Source organism: Rhea americana, unplaced genomic scaffold (assembly GCF_003343005.1).
Source record: "Rhea americana isolate MKP2758 unplaced genomic scaffold, rheAme1 scaffold_152, whole genome shotgun sequence".
In the NCBI taxonomy this organism is placed as follows: Eukaryota; Metazoa; Chordata; class Aves; order Rheiformes; family Rheidae; genus Rhea; species Rhea americana.
Genome location: NW_028185617.1, coordinates 458,290 through 483,547, shown reverse-complemented (window position 1 = coordinate 483,547; position 25,258 = coordinate 458,290). Strand labels below are relative to the sequence as shown.

At 36.1% G+C, this 25,258-nt stretch overlaps 1 protein-coding gene across 1 annotated transcript in view; it reads right to left on the bottom strand.

Moving 5' to 3' along the window:
• CADPS2 (calcium dependent secretion activator 2) overlaps positions 1-25,258 on the bottom strand; it is a 277,978-nt gene that overhangs the window by 194,967 nt on the left and 57,753 nt on the right. The window contains exon 4 of the mRNA XM_085299698.1: positions 24,425-24,757. Within this exon, the coding sequence (XP_085155824.1) occupies positions 24,425-24,757 (333 nt within the window). The remainder of the gene's footprint in view (positions 1-24,424; positions 24,758-25,258) is intronic.

Below are 25,258 nucleotides of genomic sequence, written 5' to 3'. Positions count from 1 at the left end.
GGGTAACATACACCAGAAGTCCTGACCAAGCAAATCGGTGCTGTCCCTCAACACTATATAACTGSTCCCTGAAACTTGTAACATTTAGAYGGACACTGACTTTCACTTTGGGGACTAGATAATTCAGTAGGGAAAATTCTCAACCTTGCAAGAGCATAAGGAAATTTGAGTGATATCTGCCTTCTGAGTAAGATAGCTGTGTCACTTACGACCTTCCTCTATGCAAAGGTTTATTATTTGCAGTTCAGAAGCTTCTTCAGACAATTCAATACTTACAAATGACTATATTTGAATGGATAAGAAGCTACTTTTCACTCGAAAATAAAAAAGTGAGTAAGCTCATCATGCTATTGTCCCATCTTATTTTTTAATGCTGTCATATATAACAGCTTTGTAAATTAAGCCTGCCACTACGAGACTTCAAGCTATTCATTTGCAAATGTTTTTATTCACTAATAATATGGTACCTATTTACATTTTATTTTATGTAGTACAGCTTGTACACAATAATTCTTTATAATTGGTACTAGGAGTTTTGTCATTAATAATTAATATTTCTGACAAATCCATCAACAACCAGTGCAGTGCTACATGTAATCAGCTTGAACTACTCCTGAAAAGATAGTTGAAAAAAAAATTAAATATAATGGTTAAGATATACCAGTAGCACAGAACCTCTTAATATCACCAAACTTATTATTTTTAAGTTTTTTGAATCCTCTTGCTAGTCTGCAAATTAATAGAAAGAGTGAAGCAGAGCTCAACTCTTCCACCACAACCTAACATGGAGAGTAGGCAAGCAGACACATTTCTCATCTTCAATGGGATTCAGCTCAAGGCTGAAACTCTCAAATTTCAGTGCACACATTTAAACTAGATGATGAGGACCTGSCATAAACACAATAAGCTTTTCAAGGCTTTTATTTCGGGTTAGGTCTAGTCTCAGTCAGTAGACTAAATGCTCTCCAATGGGCAGATGGCACCTTCTGGTTTAGCTTCATCCAAAAGTAATTCAGTTTGCTCACTCAGAGACTGATTCATCAGGCAAACTAAAGCACTCTCAGTGTGGWTTACCAGGTATGTTTCAAAAGAACATCCTCAGTATAATCTAAACTGTYAAAAGCAGATGTCACTCTGAAACTGAATTCCATCCTCAGTTTTTTCATATTTCCTTACAGACAGAGTAAGTAAGACAAAGTAAATTAGATTCTAAGTAATAGAGTAAAGAATAGTCACCAAATCGTTAGGGAACAAATTTATTTTTTTCATTGGTAACAGGTCCTCAYCTGGAAAAATAAATAAATAAAAAAGAAAGCGTGGAACTTTTGAAGTAAAAAGTAGTTTATTAGGGCATGCTGTCACTAAGAGTAGAGCACGGCACGCGCTTGAGATAGCTCCAAATGATCATACACATGTACCAGTCCAGTGTTGCACCTGGGCCACAAAGTCCTGCCAGATCCTGCCACAGCACTGCACTGTGCCTCCTGGCTACTACGGGTTTCCCCATCACTGTCCTTCAAAGGTCCTCTTACCTTCAGTTATCTTCCTGCCACTTTATCATTCTAAAAAGGAGTCATTATTATTATTATTATTATTATTATTATTATTAGAGATGGAGTGGTAACAGTCCCTACTATACAAGTTGCCCAACATTTCTCATTGGAAGATGGAGGATTCAGTTGTTTACAACAGTGTCAACTTCTAAGCTATAGACTAGAGTTTTTTGTATTTCTGTTTTGTATTCTGTTCTATATTGTATTTCTCTTTTAACAATTTCAACCAAGACAATTTCATTGCTTCTCAAAAGGAGGCTAGGAAAAAATGTACTGCTTTAGACAAGGTAAGAAAAATKGTGATTTTCTCTCTGAAGATCCCTAGCACCATTTAGAAGTAAGGGTCTGAATTTTAGCAATGCTAGACCTGTGAAAATCAGCYCAGCTCTAGCTAAATTATGAACCTTTGAAAATTAAGTTTGAAGCACTCAACACTTCAGAAAGTCACTATCTGAGGATAAATCAGATTATAAGCATTCTGACTCATCTTAAGTTTGTGATGCTCTCTGTCTTGAATATGCAGGGAGTCTATGCTCCTCAGACTATTTGCTCATTTAAGAAAGATTGGAAGCTTACCAAAGTTAAAAATCACTATTCTGATCAACAGCAAAATATACTGYTTGACAAACACGTCATATATATCTGTGTGCATAAACAGCATAGTRCAGAAATACATCTGAATGAACTAGTGCCTACATATTTTAATAGGCTGGAAGGAGAGCTCATACTTTGGAAACCTTATTTAAATAATTAAAAAAAATTAGATTGCTTAAAAAGTTGTAATTTGCTGTAAGAAAAATAGAACACTGGAAAAAGGACACTTAACACACAAAAGTAATTTAAAAAGGTAATACTGACAAAAGATACTGCACTCAAATTCATGACACTCAATTTGCCTTCCTAAACAAATACAATGAGTCAAATACCGTTTACTACCCATCACTTAGAACAGTGTACAAATGACTACTGACCTGCTGGAAGCTATCCCTCTTTTTGCCCATACGCATTCAGTCTAAYGGATAGATCCTCCAGCCGACCCTTCTGTTCATTTTGTTCAGTCAGCTCCCTGTACCTTCCTAATTCACTGCACTATCAATGTGAAGTTACATTTAAAGCTGCACATAAGGATGCACACTTTCTACATTTAATGACTAWATTGAGGGCTTATGACACATATCTTTGGAGCTGTTCTTATTTCTGCAACACAAAATCCAAAGCCATTTCACTCCACCCTGCTGTTAGTTCCTGGCACAGCAGTAACGATCAGTTTTTCTTCAGAGCAACTTTTTGCCACATATAACCAAGTCAAGACTCAGCTGAGTGGCTGGGTTATTTTTGACTGCCTGCGTGAAGTAACCTGCAGGGTCCATCTCTGACATTACCGTGAGACAGTCTTGGCAAAAGTCCTCAACATACCACATGGAGTAACTTGGATTAGAAACGCTCTGATCATATAACGGTAAGACTGAGGGCAGCCAGCAGCAAAGCTCAAAGAGAACGGAAAGGCCAGAAAAGTCCTAATGCTCCATTTTGGCTGTCAATCAAATAAGCGGCAAACAAGCAGTAAGTGTAGCAGATGTGAACTCAGGTATTTTTCAGACTGTTGTCCTTGGTACTCTTATTTCGGACCTTAAAGAAAGTTGTTCTGCTTCAGACAGACAGAGCTGCAGTCTCTGTAAGACTTGCTCATACACTTTATGCAGGCTGAGCTGCTCTAAAGCACCAGACTCAGAATATACTCAGAATATTAAACATATGTGTAATTCTCTGCAGCACCAAGAAGCTGCTGTTAGTACACTGCYGTGTAACGTACACGGAAAGGCTATGGATATCCCTGAAATTTCTCATGCTTGTGAACCAAGATTAACAGCTAAATAAATAAAAGTTGAAGGGTCAACAGCTTCCGCGTAAGACAGAAAACAGAGTACCTAACTCCAATCCATAAGAGCAGACACTTTTGGACATGAATTCAACAGGATTTAACTTCTGRAGAAAAAATCGTGACTGAAGTAAATTCCTTACACTTCCTGTAGGAGGTGAAAAATGATTTAATTAAAGGGCAGGATGTGTAAAGTTTTCTAAATTGCTTCTGCTGGACCTTTTCATAAACCTTCAGCCTTCTGTTTCACAGAAAGACACTGTTGCGAAAGTGAAAAAAAAAGTAGTCAATCTTCTATTTCAGAGGAAACTATGCTTTTCAGATTTTTTTTTCCTTGTCTATAGATTATATAGTGGATTAGTTCAGACTAAAAAAAAAATAGATTAATGAAAAATCTCTGCAGCCTGCAGAACTCATACTATGTATCATGCAAACAGATATGCTGATGGCTGATCGTCCCACATTATGATGAAATGCTGTGGATTTTCCAGAAAACTTTGCACAAGAAAAGCTTACAGAATAAGATTCTAATTCTCCTTTTCTCTTCTTCTCAACTCACTCCTTTTCCCACTCAACACACACAAACAACAAAAATTATGCTAGATATGGCAAATAAACTCAGCAATGTCTTTCGAGTAAGTGCAAAATAGAATAAAAGTTAAACACAAGAGGAAGAATGTGTGTGAGAGAAAATCTGTTAGTTGTAAATGAGTATCTGTTCTTGAAATTATTTATCTTGCAATGGAATACCAATATACACATTTTCAGTTAAATCTAAGTCAAAAGACAAATGCAGCAATTGTTGAAAGTATTTCTTCTTTCAATCTGCCTGCAGCAAGTAATGTGTATATTTAGAGATGATCCGTAAGCTTTTATGAAGTGTTCTAACAATTTTTCATGTTCGATCATCAGATCTCATAGCCTTTGCTCTTCAGCTTTGTCCTGCTAGTCTTCCTCAAGAATGCCTTTCAGATACATGCCTTTGGCCAAACTGCTCATTCAGTTCTCCTGCAAACACAGTGCCATCAGAAACCTCAATCATCCACCTGATTTGGTTTGTTTTGATACTAATTCTTACTGACTGCTACCACTTTTTGCCTCTAAAACTTTAGGGGGGAAGTAACAGTTTTACAATATAGATATCAAAGTTAGGACAGAGACAGGGAGGGTGCAGAGGAACAGGATAAGCAATTGGTATATCACTTTCTCTACAACCAACACTTTAAGCAACTAAAAATGCAGATACAGAGCAAGACAAGTCAACAGTCCAATTCACTATAGTGGTCTCAKCTGGAAAAAAAAAATCAGTGTGCCTAGAATTTTAAGCAGCTATCTCCTAGTCCACTTTAGTGAGTAGCTTCAATAAATCCATGAGATCTAATACCTTACTCAGATTTTTTTTTATATATAAGTACTATATAATCCCAGGAGTGCAAGACATTCATGAAGAATCCCAAAGAGAATTTCTAGTCTTCAAAATATCCTTAAAGTTCTGGACCTGTATATATGGTTTCAATTTTGATTTGGATAAGTACAACTGATTTTGGTGGCAAAAGATACCATTTATTCTAATTATACTCATTAATTGTACTGATTCAGCATAGATTTGTTAAAAATGGTTATCATTATATATATATATATATTATATATAAAAGATCAGTAACATAAGTTACTTCAATGGAAAAAAAATCTTAAATAGCAAGAATAGAACTAAAAAATAAATTTTAAATTCTTGAACATTTTTCATCAGATGTTAGATGTACAATTTGGCAGTTTGCAAAATAACAAAAGCTGGGACCTTAATGTGGCATTTCCTTACGTTCAAGCTTTGAAAGCAGTAKAGTTAGTTAAACACTTTTGAGAGCTGATTGTCTCTTACAATTATGTTTCAATTTATTCAGGGACAACCAACACCAATACCCCAAACTCCACAAAAATTCTCAATGAGGTTAAAAGTAAACAGGAAAGGAAGCACATACAATATTTATGCCAATCACAATATATATGAAGTGGGTAGTTAAATTGTATGAAGTTTGCTAAAAACTTAATGTACASTAAAACAACATCCAAGTTCATAGGTCATGCTTTCCTTGTACTTAGCCAACACTTTAAATTTTAGGATATGCACAGGATTAACTACAGATCATGTATTACTGAGAAAATCTCTTGTAAGAAGCGGTTTACATTACACTCTGCAGATGTACAACGCATCATTTATTGAATGACTCAGTTTCTCTAGGATTCAGCTTACATATTTGACTAYTGTTAACTTAAAGAAAAGTTAAATATAAATTCTTCAAATGCAACATATATCCTCTGTTTAAGATTATCTTTACTGAAGAAAACCTAAAAAGAAATTAACAGTTCAAAATTTGTCCTAGCCCAAATTAAATTCTAGTCTTCAATGTTTTACTTCATATTATCCTCTGTTGACCAGGACACATATTTTGGGAACAAGACATTCAGAAAAGTACCTCAAATGTCTTTGCATAATAAAGAATGGGAGCTTTTTGTTTGTCTATTYGAATTTGAACAGACCCAGCACTCTTTTTACTTAGGATGAAGAGAAAGTAGGGCTTCCCTACCAGTATTTTCACTAATTCATATGCATGGTCCTTTCCATAACACGCTGTCACATTTGTGCTTTACATTCACTGCCTAAATTTAAACATTAATCCATTTTATTTTAGAACATTTAACTGAATGAATTTAAAATTTCTCTTCTGTTCTGTTAAATTACATTCAAAGATTTGAGAGATCTGTGTCTATTCTTAGATTGAATGTGGCTAACAAAAAAAAAAAAATAAATAATGCATAAAAGTTGTCATTTTGCCTAGGTAATCATTGAAGAATTCAATGATAATATCATTGAAGAAAGTCTGATAAGCCTTTATATTTACAGAGCAAATCACTCAGTAACAATACTGAATCCACTATTACTTTTCCTTATGATTTAATGCAAGGGTAAAAGTTGAAGCATTATTTGGTGTACAGAGACTTATGAACAAACTGTTAGTTATGCATTGTGAGATTTTAGTGAAAAATATGTGCTATATTTATTTATGCACATCAGTCTGTTTAAGGATCAAGGAAAGAAAATCTGACAGCAAGTATGCTGTCAAGACCTGTTTTCATGAGCAGACCTGTCAACTGCATGTCTTTAGCTAGTGTTTCTTGATTGTGTTTTCATGATAGAAGTTCTCTGCAAGTATTATAAACTCTTTCCATAGTTTTAGAGTTCTTACATTACATGGACCTTACTACCAATAGATTTTGAAAGGAAAAAATCCAATAAAAACAAAATAAAAAATGAAATATCCAAAATTAAAAAAGAAAAAATCCCACCAAAAAAACAGATGACATGATGACATAAATTATGATATCCTGTCACAAACTCATTCAAAAATGCTGTTATTCTAGTACTCTTCTTTCTCTACAATTAATATTTTAATTTTTCTATTAATTATTATTGTGCATGCACCTACATACGGAAATGAGACACAACRATTTTATGAATTACATAAATATAAACCTACATATATATTCAGTGAAGTATTAATCAAAAATATTTTCACTATATGCTCTTTTCTGCAACAGCAGGCTCTGCAATCTTGCAATCTCGTTTCCTTGAATATTCACTTCATACTCCTGTATCAGACTTTATTCCTCAAAATTGAGCCCCCAAATTACAAACTATGCCTCTTTCTTCACTATTGTTTTTTTAGCCTCATTTGTCTTAATAAACTACAAGCTACCTGCCATACAAATGATGAACCTACTCAAAATAGACTAGATTAAAAAACAGGAAAGTGTAATATTCCTCCACCCATACATATCTAATATCCACTATAGACAGTGAAAATAGCATACACATAACCCATTATATGACTATTGCTTGTCTATTGTCAAGAGAGGTTCAAATCACACAGCACATTTTTTAAGGAGTGCTTTAAAGTAATGACATCAGTTTATTGCTCTCTGGAGCACTATCTTCATTAAAAAAAAAGATTATGAAAGGCTTTAATATACTCAATAAATCAACACTGAAAGCAAATGTTCTTGCCGCATGCAGAGATGATTTTGTATGAGATAAGCATCTGCTGAGGATTACAATGCAATTTTAGACTTGAAATATCCTATTCAAAACAGCTTTCCACCAGTTAAACTGTCAAGATTTAAAAAAACAAAATAAAAACAATTCAATTAACTTATCTCTTACAGTAGAACAGGTGCTATATTTACTTATATTGAATGTGTTTACAAATTGTTCATAAAAAAACTAAGAGGAATCTGTTTACTTTAAGATCAAGACAAGCCAAAACCTGTAGCTCTTCCTAATTGAACAATGGGTAGAGAAACAAAAGACCGTAAACCAAGATACTTTTATATTACATACACTTGCACTTGCTCCTTATGTCTTAATAGATTATTTGTTTTAAAGTACATGCAGACAATTAGAGAAACTAAGACTAGCAAACAGATCTGGTTTATAGAAGCTATTCCATTTCTACAAATCAGTGCTAGAAAAATAATACAATAATGAATTATAAATCTTGTTTTATTGTCTATTCCACATTGYTCACTTAAAAAACTTTAAAATCCATTTTGGTCCCCATCACAAAACAAAAAAAAGACCAACTTCCCGCTTGTCTAATTCAAAACTATGAATTGAAATTCTTTCAATGTATGCTATTCTTCAAATAACAAAAACAAATACGGAATTATACATACAAATAATTCCCATTTCATGCCTAAATTCCAAAGTTTTAAAGAAAATACCTTCCTTTTTTCTTTTTCTTGCTGTATTATAGTCATCTTTTGTGTAATGGACTGAAGAACTCTGTTAAGTCAGAATAATCCATCCAGCCCAGAACTGCACGTGACAGTGACAATAGAGCAGACTTCAAATGAGCCTGACCATCATCTGATGTGCATTACCCTAAAGACAGCTCTTGGAGGGGGAAATACAAGGGATGTCAGAAGGTATATCCAGGACTAGTCTTATTAGCATCAATTTATTAGCCTCAATTTATGGACCTGTTGTCCAGAATGTTGTCGAAACCCTTCCTGAACCTCAGTCAGATATTGTCTGACTTCCTAAATTCCTGTGGCAGAAAGTTTCAGAAGTTCTCCAGCAGATAAGTAAGTGGTGCACTTTCAAGTCTTCTGGTGAGTTAAAGTGAATACCTTAGCCACTGCCTTCATAACTTTATAAACCTCAGTCATATTCTCTCCCCTCTGCACTCTCACCTCCAAACTGAAGGGTTTCAGCTGCCTTAGTTCTTATAAGGCACCTGTTCCATCGTTTTCAAAGCCGTCCTCTGTTTCTTATTAACTCCACTATATCCTTGAGATSTGGAGTCCAGAACTGCACAGAATACTCAAGGTATGGGCATGAAAAGGTCATATATAGTAGAATAGTGATGCCCTCCATCTTTATAATGCTGTACATGGGTCTAATGTTTTCATCACAAGGAATCCAAAGTCCTTCCTGAGTTGTAACTTCAAAATGTAAGTTCAGATCAAGTGGACATGCTTTACTTTTTTCCCCCACTTTGTTGCATTACCATACATTTACCTACCTCAGAACTTTTTGCCCACTTAATTTTGTGAGCTCCTTCTGGAGTTCCTTGCAATTAGAACAAAATGTGAGTATACAAAACAGTTTACTATTACCTGTAAACTTGGAGATTTTCCTTATGATCCCTTCTCCCAGTCATCCATGAAGATGTCAAATAGAGTCATGGCACTGCTCCATAAGCAGACCAAATCAGATAGACAACAYATTTAAACTCCCTTGGGAACTGATTAAAAGGAAAACAAAAGCAAACTCTTTCCTCAAAACCTTCTAAAATTCAACTGCACCTTAATACTACTTTCAGACTATTACTACAAAATTTGTAATTCAGAATAAAGTGTGATTGGCTGATGACCAGCCTGCACTGCTTTTTAATCAAGAAGTATTAATATTAAACTCCAGAAGACACATAAAGATCATTAGGATCTATATTAGTGTATTAGTGGCAGAGAATGGAAGAGGAAAATGTTCATATAGTTCAAAAGCATTACTACAAGCAATTAACTAGAAGTATCTTTCTGCCTTTCACTGTCTTGGCATTTGTGGTGATCATACAAATCAACAGTCAAAACCCAAGCCTGCCCTGATTACTGACCAAAACCATCTCTTTCGGACAGGGTGAAAAACAGTGTTGCTGTGCTCAGGAAGATGGAAAGCGAATAACAACAGGTTCTTACTACTTGCAGATCTAATCAGTCTCATTACTAAAAATGTGTCTTGCAGATATCTCAAAGCCTTGGATGCAAAGTATCATTTTTTAAAAATAGAAAATGAAAAATGAAGATCTGTAATATGTTATACTGTAAACATATTTATCCAATTGTATCTTCTTTTTCACATCCAGATATTGAAGGAGTTCACAGAAGCTGTTGAGACAGCTTGTACATATTCACCACTGCAGTGCAACTTCCACACTGTAAAAGTCACTCAGTTGTTGCTCCAAATATGCAAATAGGCCAAATGCCTTCCACTCCAACTTTGCAATCACAAAATTACAAATATCCTCACATAAAAGAGTTTATTTTCTTTTATTTACATTCTGCTTTTTAAATCTCTTGACCTATCATTTGTTTGCTTTTATTTTTTTCCCTTACAGCTAGGCAGTATAAAACACTGCAGAGATATGCTGAGGCCTATTCTAACCTATCTTTTAAATCAGAAACGTAGGGTCTCCAGGTAATCCATGGGGAGACAGAGAGGCCTCTAGAGGTTTTTTCAAAGCACTTCAGCAGTTACGTAGGCTCCTATAGGAAGTGTTGTGGAGGTCCAACTGCACAGGCAACCTCTGGCAAGCAAGAAGATGATCAAAGAAATGGGAGTTCTTATCCTCATCTTATCCTCTCCCGGACCCTACTGCAATAGATATTTGCTCTCTCCTTTGATACAGGGTGAGTTCAGGATCTGGCTAGGGAATACACTTGCACATGCAAGATAAGCTGAAAGTGGTGGGCCTTGCAAGAGCCATGACTCATCTCCTGATCCTCTCAAGAAGCCTTCCTTCCTCCTCCTCCTCTCCCACGATATGCACAGAGAAGACGACCATATCCAAGACAACTCCAAGATTTGCATGCAAAGCCTGTTAGTATATGCATATTTATATTCTGTAACATTAAATGGGCTTCCAATGTTTTATATTTTCCAGAAGTTATCCTGAATTTGAAGTATTATCTCAGTAAAGCTTGTCAACTGTCAKAATTTGATTTTACTACACTGATTTTAAGTTATGTGCCCCCTCCGAGGGAAGAAAAAAAAAAAAAAACTACACAGGAGCATTACGGCTTGCTTCAGAAGGAAGTTCCCTCACTTTTGCATTTCTTCCCCACTCTTCAAAAATCATTATGCAGAGTATTTTCTTGCATTATTAATCACTGATTAGATTTTCTTTGGAGTGTTGAAACCAAAGGGAATATATGCAATTAGAGTAATAAATGTTAATGAGCATTGTATTCAGTAAGCAAAAACACCTTGAATGTCATGCCAGTAATTTATTCAAAATAATTACATGTGGCTGGTTTACCTAAATAGGAAACTTAAAATTCAGGCTGGCAACTCATCGTTGATTAAAGAACCAATTTATCAAAGATTTTCAAAAATTAAGAGACTATATGAAGTTGCTTTAAAGATGCACCACGGAAAAAGAAAAGGACACTCACTCATATATAAAACAATTCCTATTTCAAATAGGAAAGATATCTGTATTTAGCTGAAAGTCTTCACCTGTATTAAAATATAAACAATAATGAGCATATTAATAACAGTATTTTTTAAAAACTGGTAATTTCTTTGAGAACAATTATTTAAAACAATTGGTGACTAGAAAGAAATATTATCCAAGTTGCTTGTAAATACTCTGTAGAGAAGCCATATGACAGAAATTGCCTAGCATTCTCTCCCTTTCTGCTCCATTCCAGAATGTAAGTGAGAGAATATTCTGTATTGCTACCTTTTCTAGAAAACAGTGGCATTAATGACATGTACATATTTAATAATGAAAAATGAAAAAAAAACCCATGCAGGTTGAAAAATAAATGCAATCTACAGGCTAATATGCAGGAAAGCAAGCTTCATCTACTGATTTGTGTTGTACCATGAAAAAAATTGACTTTTTTATTCAAGAAGGTTCTGCTTGAACAATYTCGTCATGGTCAGGGCATATAGAAAGCTCTCTTTCCATGTGTATACTCTACATATCTATTAGAATAGCTCTTCTCCTTGACAGAGCCTGCTACTTCTGTCAAGAAACCTGTTTTCTCAGGTGACTAAAAATACTTGGTAAGTTGAATTTTTACATTGAATTTGTTTGAAATCAGTAGCAGGTAGGTTAAAAAATTATTCAGGTAACCACAGCCAGATCTTGTGAGACTGTTAATTAATGGTCTAATTATTTCCAAAAGTAAGCAGTTCTGCAGACTGTGTTAATCAAATTGTTCTCATTTTGCTATTGTTCTTCATGCTCAGGACTAACAGTGATTGCAATGGGGTTCTTTGCTATGAGGTGTGGGTAGGACCTCATGATTTAGGTAAGGTCAAAAAAAGAGAGATTATGTATCATGAGTTTATCTTCTGCTTACTTAGTGATCGGGGAAAAAAAATTAACAAAGAGGAAGAAAAATATTGTTTAAGAACATGTACCTGATATGTTCTTAAAGTAGGGAAATTTTTGTCCAATACAAGAAAAGAGACAACATTTGCTGTCCATGACAGTCAATTGATAATAAAATTGTTATTATTCTAAAAGATGTTTTAATCATAAAATTGCCATGTTCATGACCAAATACCCTGGTAACACATATCTTAGAAAGCAGGTCTAGGAAGCACCTCGCACAGCAGTTAACCCAAGAGGAGAACYAACTCTATTTAGCTCAGTCCAGACAGATATTTCTCTAACTCAATTGAAACACCTCAGTGACACAGCCTCCACACTTTCTTTAAGCCACCTACTCCGTTAAACACTATTCCAGTATTTAAATGATTCATACACAATTCAACTGACCAGATAGGAAGGGTCTACTTTATAGTACTCCCTAGTTTCCATTGACTGGCTAGCTCTCCCCTGACTACAACAAATATTATATACCTATCAAACACATAAACAGTAATATTTAAGTGTTTGAATCAAGAACTGTGTCCCACTGACAGTGTTTAAYTGCCTCCTTGATACAATGTACCTCATTCACATGCCCAGCTCAACTAAATATGGACACAGTTTATTCCTTTTATGCCGATATCTTGAATGTTTTTCCCTCTATTAATATTCTCATTTTTACTCTATGTACAAGACACAGAATCATAGAAACGTTGGTTAGAAAGGACATCTTGAGGTTATTTAGTCCAACCTCCTGCTTAATTATTGTCAGAAGTAGATGAGGTTATGTCAAGCAGTCCTGAGAATCTCCAAAGACAGAGATTCTGCAAGTTCTTGGGGTGAGCTCTTCCTTTGCCACACTACCTTCACATTGAAGTCTTCTCTAATGGTCATTCTGAACCTGCTAGGTCACAACTTGTGACTGTTGATCCTTATACCCTCTGCTAGTGCACACCATACTTCCTCTGCTTACAGATGTGAATACTGTGGGAGGAGGTGTCAGAAATCTTCTGGAAGTCAAGGTGGATTACTATTTGCTGCTCTCCTTATTCACATTGTCAGTCATTTCATGAAAGAAAGCAGTCAGGTTGGTCACAMATGATTTGTTCTCAGTATCCATGTTAACCACTTCTGATTACCTTCTTGTTCTTCATGTGTGTGAAAACAGATTCCAAGAAGCTGTGCTCCACAGTTCTTCCAGCAACTAAGTTGGTGTCCATAATACCCAATCTTTTGACATAATGGGATGCTTTGTTCCTCAGCTTTCAGTATATTTTCTTCAGAAATCAGCCACCCCTCCTGGGTACCTTTACTTTCCATGGCATCTTCCCAGGATATTCTGCAGAGTAATTCCTTAAATAAGGAGTAAGTTGACAGCCCGCCTGCTCAGCCTTTCTTCAAATCCTGAATTCTGTCAACTAGTGATTTCTGCAGCTCAGCAGAATCYGTGGCCACATTTATCCTCACCTCTTGTTTGTGAACAGCAGATCAAGTAGAGCATTATTCCTGATTGATCCTTGTGGATTTGTATTCAGAAACTGTCACCAACATAATCTAGAAACATCCTTGATTGCTTGCACAATTCCTTGTTACCCTCCTAGCAGATGGGYGGCAGGTGGCTGAAATCCACCATGAGAATCATGGCCTGCAAGTAAGAAACTTGCATTAATTGTTTGTAGATAGATTCATCCTMCTGGTCAGGTGGATTGTAACTGACCCTCACACAACATCACCAATTTTTCTTTTCCTTTCAGTCTTGACCCACAGAGTCTGGACATCTCTGTTGCCCAGGTCTGTGCATTAGTGTATACCTGTTTCTGAACACCCTTCCTTCTGAAAGGGAATGTTAAAGTTTCCCTTGTCTTCTCCCATACATTCTTTCTCATACATTGCTTCCTCATTTATTTCTGAGATTAGGTCCCTGTCTCCTGATGCACCTAGTTTAAAATCCTCCCCATTAGGTTATTAGTCCTGTTCATAGGGATGTTCACGCCTCTTTGTCAGGTAAATTCCATCACTTTCTAATAGACCTACTGAAAACAAGGTACTATGATCAAAGAAGCCAAAGCCTCAATGCCACCACCTAGGCAGGAAGGTGGCACACTTGGGCCACTGTCCAGTTCATCTTTGCTCCCAGAGGCTTACAGTCACTTTTGATCTCCTCAGGCTCAGGTCATTGGTGCTCACACGGATAAACAGCAAGGGGTAGTAGCTGGAAGGCCAGATGGGCCTCAGCAATCTCTCTGCAATGTCACAGATGCAGGCTACATGCAAGTAAGAAGGTCTGGCCAGCAGATAGACACTTTTATCCTAGACAGGATGGAGTCACCAAATCSTAACACTTGTTTCCTCTTTGTTCTGGTCCTAATCCCATGAACTAAGGTGTCCAACATGTATTCTTTCCACAATAGTTCTCACTCATCCTCCTTTGCCCAGGACCTTGAACCAAAGTTCTTGTTGAACAATGTAGGCAGACATGGAGCCTTTCTTTTGCTGCCAGAAGTCATAAGTTTCTAGCTTTCACCTTCCTGGAAGCATGTGAATAACACAAAACTACTACCATTAACGTAGTGAGAAAACACTAGTTACAGAAAGCCTGCTATTCAACCGTAAAACATAACAGTCACTTGATWATGGTAAAATTACAATATTGGGCAGATAAATTTCTCTAAGAAGCTATAGACGTTTCAGGCAAGATCTTGCTCTGTATCCAGTTTTCAAGGAAAGACTTAGTATGGGACTCTGACTCTTCCAGATTGATTGCAGAATGAATTTATGATGATCCTGAAAATTTGCACATTTGGAGACTTGGTCAGTGTATCATTTTCCCTCATTTTTAGGTAGTCCTCCTGTTCCCACACTAGAAAAGCCTGGCACTGCATGACTATTTATTCAGTTCATTCAGAGGCAACAGACGACTAGCTAATAATGACCGTTCCCTTACTCCCACCACGTGCAAAGGGATATTCTCCTTTGTCATAGCCTCAGTGATCAGGCTTACCATACAATTGTTCCTTTTAACAGCAGCTAGAAGCCAACATTTCTAGTAAATAGCCRAATTTTTCTTTTGATTTTCTCCAGGGCATAAGTAAGAGTCAACTTATCAGCTGTTCTAAAGAAACAGACTTCCATGAACTACAGAAGATATAGATGAACCTTGTTTTTCCTCATGGGTTACCTCCCCTTTCCAGTACGCAATGAGCTTTTAGACTGAAGGTTGAAAGTATTTTCTCTTCTTGCCATTCATGTTACTGACTATGAGAATCTTACTTTAGTTGGCCTGAAGGTTTTAATGACCACAGAAAAAACTAAAATGATGTCAATCTACCTATCTGTAGAACACCCATATAGTGAGAAACACACACAAGTCTTGTAAACATACCTGCCGTTTTAAATGATTCACACCTGCTCACAAAGGAAGCAGTCTTAGCAGTGGCACCAAACTGAGTCTGGACGATATAAACAAGTATCTTTGAGACTTGTAAATATAAAATATCAAAGATGGAAATAAATGGTGGGCCAAGGAGCATCTCCCTGTCTGCCAGTTCTTCTGCTGAGAATCAGCTGAGGTATTTGTTGGGATGAGGGGGTGTCTGAGGTGGTCAGCCTGTAGGGACAACAGTCTAGAGATTAGGACAGCATCAGCAGAGGAGCTGGAAAGGTGGCCTGCGAGACTGGCCATGTGCAAGTCCCTCTGGGAAGAAGGACAAAAGGACAAGGACAAAATCACCTACCTGATGAACAAAATAACAGACACATAAATTGCAGGTTAGTTAGAGAGAGCTGCAGATCCCTCAGCCATTTTACACACATAATTACATTCTCCCATAGAAGAATCTATCCTGTTATGCCTCTGTTTTGATATGCTTAAAATATTTATCTACTGTAAAAGTTAGCCAGTTCATTTTCAACTTTGCCTGCACCTCCCACAGTGACTGGAAAGCTTCAGAGGGAATCTTTTCCTTTAGCCAGATGCAAAGGAAGCGGCAGATTTCTCTCAAGAAAAGAGAAGAGATCCAAGAGGGTTCTACCTCAAACAAACAAACAAACAAAAACAAAAACAAAAAAACGGACACAAAGGCAGCTAAGCTTCTGAACAAGACATTCAATATCAGTAAATGAAAGGGATTTGAAAACTTTGACTTTCTTTTCCTGTGGCTTTTTTCAGCTTTGCAATACCTTTGAAGTCAGCTGCTTCTGCTGGCTTCCCACTAGCTGCAGATGGAAAACCCTGCAGAGGAACAAACCTAAATAACCAAATTGATGCTTTGGATGACAGTGTCTGTTCTCAGAACAACTGCTTTATTTTGAATTGATMAAAAGAGTATTAATACAGAATGCTACTGAGTCTTAGCAGAACAGGTGACTAATTCATGCTGARGATCATTAACTTCTTCAACTTGATCACAAACATTCATTCAAACACACATGAAGGTTAGGAGTTGGCACATTAGTGTACCTGACTATTAGTTTGGAAGTGTGATTTTAGTAATTTATGYAAAAACTAAATTTGTCTTTTATTTACTTACCTGAAGACATAGGATCTCTCCTTAAAAACAAACAAAAGAAGTAATTCAACAGTAAAGCATTAATTTTATTGCTTAACACTAAGCTAAAGAAACTTTACCCTCAGTTTGTAATATTAAAGATAGMGAGTCAAATGCAGTGGTGATGTTAATATGAGTGCAAGTTACATGCTGGATATATTTGGCTTTGAACATTGAGCCAGTTTAACTTAACTGGATCTGGAATTCAGTATAATGTCAAAACGGCATTAACTACTTCTTGAAGGCTCCAAAGAGTATTTTAGGAGAAGAAATGTAGCTAAAGGTAAAAAAAGAAAAGAAAAAAAAGAAAAAATGCTTAAAAGGATCTGTTAAAGACAAAAACAACTCCTGTAATTTTTTATACTATGGTGCCAATTCTGTTGCTACATTTAATTCTGTTCCTACATTCAATGAATGTCAAAAACATTCTTAGAAAATAAAATAGCTTGAAAGAAAGATCTGCAATCGAAATCCCACCACTAATGATTTCAATCCTCAGAGCAGCATTGAAAGGCACTAGACAGAGTGAGGGAGATGGACAGTTCTCAGCTTCTCTCTGCAGCTGACTGCAGGTGCTCCTGGCTCAGGGAATGTCGCTCACCTCTTCTGACAAGAAAGGTGGTGAACAGGAGAACAGGCCTAGAGGGGTGATAACCTAGCAAACACAAGTAAACCCCAAACTCTACAAGAGCTAGTAGTCTCTTAGGCCACAAGAGATAATACACGCCAATCCAACTCACACAGGTGCAACACAAACACAAAAGGAACAGAAACCACCTAAGCTAAAACAGACCTCTAGAATAGAAAATTCCAAAAGTAAACTTTGTTTTAGAAGTAATTACAAGTGAGAAACTCACTCAACATTTTTTTTTTTTGACTAAATGCTTACACTGAACAAGCAAATCTTTGAACATTTTCCCTCTTTTAAGATGCCCAACTGAAGCCCTCCTTTTAAATGTAGATATCAAAGCTAATTTTACTCACCCAATAGCTGAATGTAACAAGGATACTGCAATATCTCAAGTACTGAAAATGCATTATTGTTGCCAACACATCATTTCTCTCTAGTATTTTCTCAGTATTCCTTTAACTATGAAGAAAAATATTTCAAAGTACTTTTCMATTATGTAACTTGCAAGGCTTTTAAGCTTTGTTCAGAGTCAGATATTCAAACATTCTAAAACAAGTAACTTCTCTGAGGATGCTTTGACATTCTTCCCATCATTTTTCTATCACTACAAYAAACAAGAGCTAATCAACGCCCTTTGGGGCAATCAGGCACTTTTCCCTAACTTCCTCAAGCAAACTCTGCTATTATGAAAAAACATTCTTCTGACAGAAGCTAAAACTTTTTTTTTCCCCCTAGTATCACCAATGTGTTTTGATATGAATCATTTGGGGCTTACAAACTTTTATTTTCTCTCTTGAACTCATATTACTAAGCTGAAAAAATGAACAGGCCAGAAATACACTGTTCAACTTAATTCTGGATTCCAGATTAAATCTTAGGGGGGAGTATTTGGGGTTGCAGCACTCTTCTCCAAAGCACAAAATTCTTCTGTCTTTAGCAAAGACTTTTCCAGATCTCTCTCAAGCTAAGAGCTAAATGACACAGCTCATGAAAAATGATCTAAAAGATAACTGTTGAAATAACTTCAAGTTAAACTTCTACATGTATGCAACCAAGAGAGATATCGCATGAAGAAAAGACAGCTTTTAAAATCCTGTGAAAAGAATTATTTCTCCATTGAAATATCTAATTTGAAGTATTGTTTTCTCCCTCAAGAACAGGCAGTGGCAGATCTTTTTTCCTCCCTTGAAGAAAGTAGAAAAAAAACAATCAAAAAGTAGATTTTCTGTGAAGACTATGTTATGGGGGAAGATACATTCGTGTATTTACAGATACTACAGTCCAGTAGAGCTGGCATATGAAAAAGCCCACAATGTGAACATTTCTGATGTCAATGACAGGAAACATTTTTCAGGTTGATAGACATCAATGGCTTCATTTTAAAACACTAGACTGTTCTGAAAGGAAGCATATCATTATTACATCATGACTGCGTGCAGAAACTTAAGTTTCTAGACTCACATCTATCATTTAAAAATGTAGTCAACTCCTGATTATCTCGGGGTGAATGGGAATACTAACTGTGTTGCAGTTTATTTCATATTTTTCTACTCATAACCCTTATAGCCTTCACAGTCCCCCCAAATTATTGTCTCTCATCTGTCCTCTGCCTTTCCTCTCTTAGATGTCCTACAACACTGCAGCCCTTTCTGGTCACTTAGAGCCCAGCCAACTTCTCCCATCACTTCTCTTCTACCCTGCAGTCACTGCAAAACTGCATTTTGTCTACAGAGCTAACAACCCATGTTCAGCTTTCAAGGTCTGCATTGCTTTCCCAGTAGCAGCCTGTTAATGCAAATAACACTTGAAGGTAGCGTATCTCCCATAAAAAGCTGATACTCAGTATGAGGTATGACTGCTCACAGTGGAATAGATATATATTAGGCAAGGAAAAAGCATATACTCCACCTAGAAGGACTTTCAAACATCAGTGATGACAACTATTTAACACCTGATATGCTGCTCTGAAAACATGGTAAYAAGTATTACCAAATATTTTCAGAGGTAACTTTATAATATCARGTATAATGTATCCAGAAGTAAGTAATGTTAGTCATTGGCGACCATGTAATAGATACTGGCTTGACTGAAGTCCTCCCTGGTCACATTATAACATCTCACAGGGCAAATTTCTTTTCTTCTGATTTCAGAATCAAATATACATATCACATAACAGCACATGTTCTATTATACACATACCAAACCATTCTTTTTCTGTACTTAAGAATTTAATAAGTCTATTTTAGTGTATATTCTTAAGATAATCTTAATGCTTGTTTCTCTAAGGAGATTTAAAACTTTACACTGAAATTTTCTGTAATAAAGATCTCATTATTCTTTTTCCTTGATTAAGTTGTGTTGTGTCCAGTTACTTATATGGGATACAAAAATTTCAAAGAAAAATATCCAGAAGTATGGAATTTCCTTTTTGATAATCTGCAGTCCCTGACATAATTGACCTACTTTTTAGGATCCTACTTGGCCAAGGAACAGAACTACAAACATTCAAAAGTCATGAAGGCCTTATCATGAATTAAACTGCTCTTAATTTGACTAATTTCTGAAAATACATAATTAACTAGACTTCAGTAACATGCTACAGGTGAAAGAATCCTTAGAGTCCAGTTACACTGAGCATCATGAACAGACTAAGGTTTGGGAGAAATTCTATGACAGAAGATTTCTCATAATTAAAAAAATATGAACATTTATTTATGGAAGATACAATATAGTCCATCATTCTCAGTGTTAGGCACTTATACAATGAAATACATCTTGAAAAAGCTAATCAAGGATGTGAATCAGAAGCAATACAAGGCTTTTAAACAGAATTATGACTTAAAACAAAGGATCATCTAAGGCTATTTCCAGAAGAATTATATTTGATTCTGAGTAAGTCAACAGTAGAAGACTCAACAGATAATTCTTCTCAAAAACAGTTACATTATTCTCAAAATTATTCATTAACTTTCAGAAAAGAGAAGGTGACTTACAAGAATTCTTTCATCATGAAAACCAGTACTGTTCCCACCCCCCCCCAAAAAAAAAAAAAAAAGACAACAGGCTAAGATCAGCCCCAAAAAGTGAATCTTATAAAAGTACCTTCAAAATAAAACAAACTGTGAGTGGAGTTATGATTTACTTGATAYTGAAATTCTGATTTTGGTAGAGTTGTGTAATAATAGTGTGTGTCCACACATCAGCTTGAGTTTGACTTTCAGTTTGACTTTCTTCATCAAATAAGGTTATCCGCTATTTCAGCAAAAAGTTACCAAAAAAACCCCAAAAGACTCTATATCATGTTTGATCTCTATAAATTAGGATATCAAAGAAATCATAAGAACATGTGGCCAGGTACCTCAAAAACAAGTCAAGATCATTAAATCCCAGCTAACTGGCAATCMTTTCTTTGTCACAAAACACAGCTCAAGGCAGTACAATGTAGATAAAAATCAGGTGAAAGTGTTCACACTTCCAAAATTGAATCTTTTAACTACAAAGAGATAAAGCTGGTTGGTAGCAGGTGCTGGCCTTTAAGTTGTAAAACTGAAAATTGGGTCATGGAAGAAGTTTCCTAAGTCATAGCATGACTGTCCTGTTAATGATCACCCCCTAAGAAAAAGCTTAGGCATTCCATATGCTAACAAGCTGCAACAAAAAGTAATTCTTCAAAGAAAAATGTAAAAAACTTCACAGCTATATGGACTGTATTAGACAACGTCTACCACTATATACTTTATCACTAATTAAGTTCTTGTGCTAACTGAACATTGTTTCTGCCTGCAATCATGCAAACAAATAGAGCCTGGCAACCCACATGGACCTGCCAAAACCCATAGCCTAGCAGAAGTGTCTGATGTGCTGCTGCAAGATACCCAAAAGTTTATCAGCTGATGAAAACACTCCATTTACTACAGGCTGGGGAGTAAAGGCAGCTTATAACCAGTGGAAAGTTTCTAAGTGCATAAAAAGTCATAGGGAGAAGGCTAGCAGACAATACCACCTACTGTTACAAATAGCATCTTCTTTCCTTTCCAGCCATCTAACTGCCCAGATGATTTACCCTTATCATTGACCCTGAAAGACATTTTTCAGTTTAGATTTCCAGAGGGCTGAAAGGACAAAACAGGGGAAAGAAAAAAGACACTCAGTTCTCTACACAAATTATAACTGCAGAGATTTGCTGTTAAAGGAAGCTACCGCGAAACATTCAGAGTTTCATTAAAAGATCTGATTCTCAAAAATGCAAGTCAGAAGCCAACTCATCAAAATCTCTATCAAAAATGTAATTTTAACATCTGTTTGGAACTTTCACTTATCTCACTGCTCCCAGACACCAGTGATTATTGCTATCTGCAAATCTCTAGTATTCTAAAGAGCAGTGGCAAAGGGAAACGAAAGGAAGCATTTTCATACAAATACACATACATGCTTCTGGGAGAGTGTGAAAACTGCTGCTGCTGATTGAAATGCAAGTCTGACTTCATTTTTATTTTTCAGCTTACATCATCTCGTCTTCTGTAAATATACTGACAATAGAATGGAGTAAAATACAGTCTAAAACTAAGATATTTATTAAAATTATAATGAGAAATATGGGCTTTMTCCATCAAATCAAAAATGCATTACATTATCAAAGACTGATTGCTCTCTGAAATACATTTGCGGAAGGCAATGACTGTTGTCTTTTTCTGTGGAATAGATTTTTCAGACACTTAGTATATTACATGCTTGACCAGATCACAAGAACAGGATATAAATGTGGGGACAATAACAATTCTGCACTGCTGGAGAATGAAACTCCTTCAGCAAAGTATTATTGTGCCTGCCTTGGAAAACAAAAATCTTTGGAAAGCTAGGACTCACAGCAAGAAGGCTGGGAATAGGTTTGAAGCCTTTCTTTCTCCATTCTTCCTGATTTGAATTATCGAGGAGTCCCTTTTTTTCTGCTCCCAAAGGGATTTATCTCTGTTTCTCCCTGTTCCCCATACTCCACTTTATGTGGCTATACCCTGGACTAGGATTGTARGATAAGTGATGTGGTACTTCAGAGGAACTGCACAGAGGATTTTATAAACTTCAGCTCAGCACTAGGAAGAGAAAGGTCTTCTCTTCATCCTGTTGGATCATCTCTGCACCAGCATCTCTTCCTTCTCAGCTACCACAGGATTATTTCTTATTTAATTTGTAATTCACAAAATAGAAATAACAACAATAATAATCATCTTATGTTCAAAATTCTACCAAGATAAAGGACAAAAATTAGCTGCTGTGATGTTTTAGTCCAGATAGAGAACTGCTGAGAGGAGAACCATGAACCAGCTTAGTTCTATCAACATTGCTACCATTAGGAATCGAAACAAAAAAGCCCTTATGCACACAAAACAACCTAGTTGACCACATCATAAGAACTTCTAGACTTAAGTCATAAGAAAGGTTTTATTTAATTCTTCAAATCTCTACAGTCAAATTTGTTTGTGCTCCTCTAGTGCAATACAAATAGCAAATTTTGACTGTCCATAGCAACATCTGAAGCAGGACTCAAAATATCATCAGACACCAAGGCAGGAGGAAACCATACAGAATTTCTACTATAAATAACAGATCTTCTACCATAGGAAAAAGATAGAGTGGATTTTTCACATTGTCAAGTATTGCAACAGGTTACCCAGAGAAGTGGTGCAGTCTGTCTTTATTCTTGGATGTTTCAAGACCTGACTGGATAAAGTAACCTGGCCTGTCCTCACAGCTCACACTGCTTTGAGCAGGAGGTGGGACTGCAGACCTCCTGAGGTCTTCTCCAAACTGAATTGTCAGATGCTTCTATGCTCCACTATATCAAAATTCACTAAAATAAGCATGATTATTCTCCAAGATTTCAGTCCTCCTGGATCTTGTTAGCATCCTATATACCCCAAGGCTAACTTTGTCATACAAATGTATGTGAATTTGGTGGCAAAGGGGAAAAGATATGGTAAATAGAAAAAATAAAAAAAAGATCTTTGCTCAATTCTATTTCCATTGTGTTTGTAAAGAGTTCACAGCAAAAACAAGAAGCCTTCACAATTTGACATGGAATGAGATATATACTTCCCTATCATGAAAGTAAAATCTATGGTTGTGAGAAGCATTAAACAACACAGAGATTTCAGTCATATAACAGTTCTGTAACTTTGTGCCAAATCAGTCCATAAATGAGGCAGCCAGCAGTGCCCAAGATTCCTCACTTCTTCCTGTGCTAAGATGGTTCATAACTATAAACTAACCTTCAGTATGATATAGGAAAAAAATAGCTCAGATGCAATCTGGTGCAYAACTTCACATACAGACTAGAAAACTGGGTGAGCTCACTTTAAATTTTTTTCCTACTTGGTCTGTTGCAAGACTTCTGGAAAATACTTCTCTGTTTTCAGTATTCCCTCTCCCCATCCACTCAAGTAATTTATACTTGCATCATTACTGAAAATTGGCCAGATAAATACTTTTATGTGTCATTTACATTACTGATCAGTAACAGATTATACAGGTCAAACTGAATATGACTGCTTTTTTTTCCTCCACAGTTTAGGGGAAACAATATGCTTACGCAACAGAACAACAAAGTAAAAATGTGCAAATTAGCTTCATTGATGGTGTTTAAAATGAAGGATATTTTGTTCTAACACATAGAAGTTCTGGACACTGGATCAGTATAAATGCTGCTTCTATCATTCTTTGCCAACAGCATCTTGAATTTGACCATCTGTCACCTATTTCTTTATGACAGCATTTTTTTTTAAAGGTGGACACACATGCACACAAATGTATGTACAAACATATATATATATAWAACTTATATGTGGGCATGAARGCACATAGATTATACTGTATAATCACCCAAATCACTGRAGCCGTGACACTGTAAAAGGTCAGTAGATCTCTGGAGCATAAAAATCAAATAATCTAGCATCTGCTTTTCCAAGTCCTCTCCAGTGACCAAATGATACAAAGATTCCTTCTGGAGRGGTCTCATCTCCTCTGTGCATGGAGATGAGCTTAGCACTGAAGGAATCTCTTGTGTTCAAGGCTTCTGCACATACGGAGGAAGCCCTTCACCTGGAATGGGGGGAGAGATTTTGAACACAACCGAACCGAGTGACTCCAATACTTACTTGGCAGGCATTATAAATCAACTGGTGTTCCAATTTTTTGATCCCTAGAATCTGTTGAAACATTTCATAAAGCTGTTCCTTGCTCAGAATCAGCTCCGAGACAGCACTTAATGCCATTCTATTCGGCTGTTTGCAAAAGTCCTCTTCTCCCCTGTATATGGCATCATATTTGGCTAGCCAAGAACTTAACACTGTCTCTTTGCTTAATCCATCAATTTCCGGCAGACTTCGAACCCTTTTTTCTATGTTTTTCTTAAAAACATCTCTAAAGTCATTTGCAGAACATCCTCCACTGTGAACCATTCTTGCAACTCGGTCACTCTTGAGAAATACCTTTTAAAATAAAATAAGAAAGAAGAGAAACAGAGTTAGTCATGGACACAAACATAATACAATCCTCCATAAAGGATTTTGTTTTTTGCTTGCATAAAAAATGGCTTTAAAAGAAAAATTAAACAGACTAAGGTTGCTACATTTTTCATAMAGAAATGAGTATTTTTAAAAAATAATTTTCTGCATTGAACACTTTCAGTAACTTTTAAAGAAGTTCTGCATAAATTTACAACAGTTCAGTTAGAATAAAGTTTGAATTAACAGCAGCTAATTTAAAATTTACCTACAAGTTTTATTCATCTTTCCTCCATTAGAACCACAGAACCCCAAAGATACTTGATGGTAACTCATGAAGAAGCTACACTGTCTCAAAACTTGAAAGCATAATAATAAGGGAAAAAAAGATCTACAAGACAGCCAAGAATCTCATGGAAGATGAGATAGAAAGATGGAAAAAACACTACAGAAATACAACCACTAACACTAGAGAGAAGAAAAAAA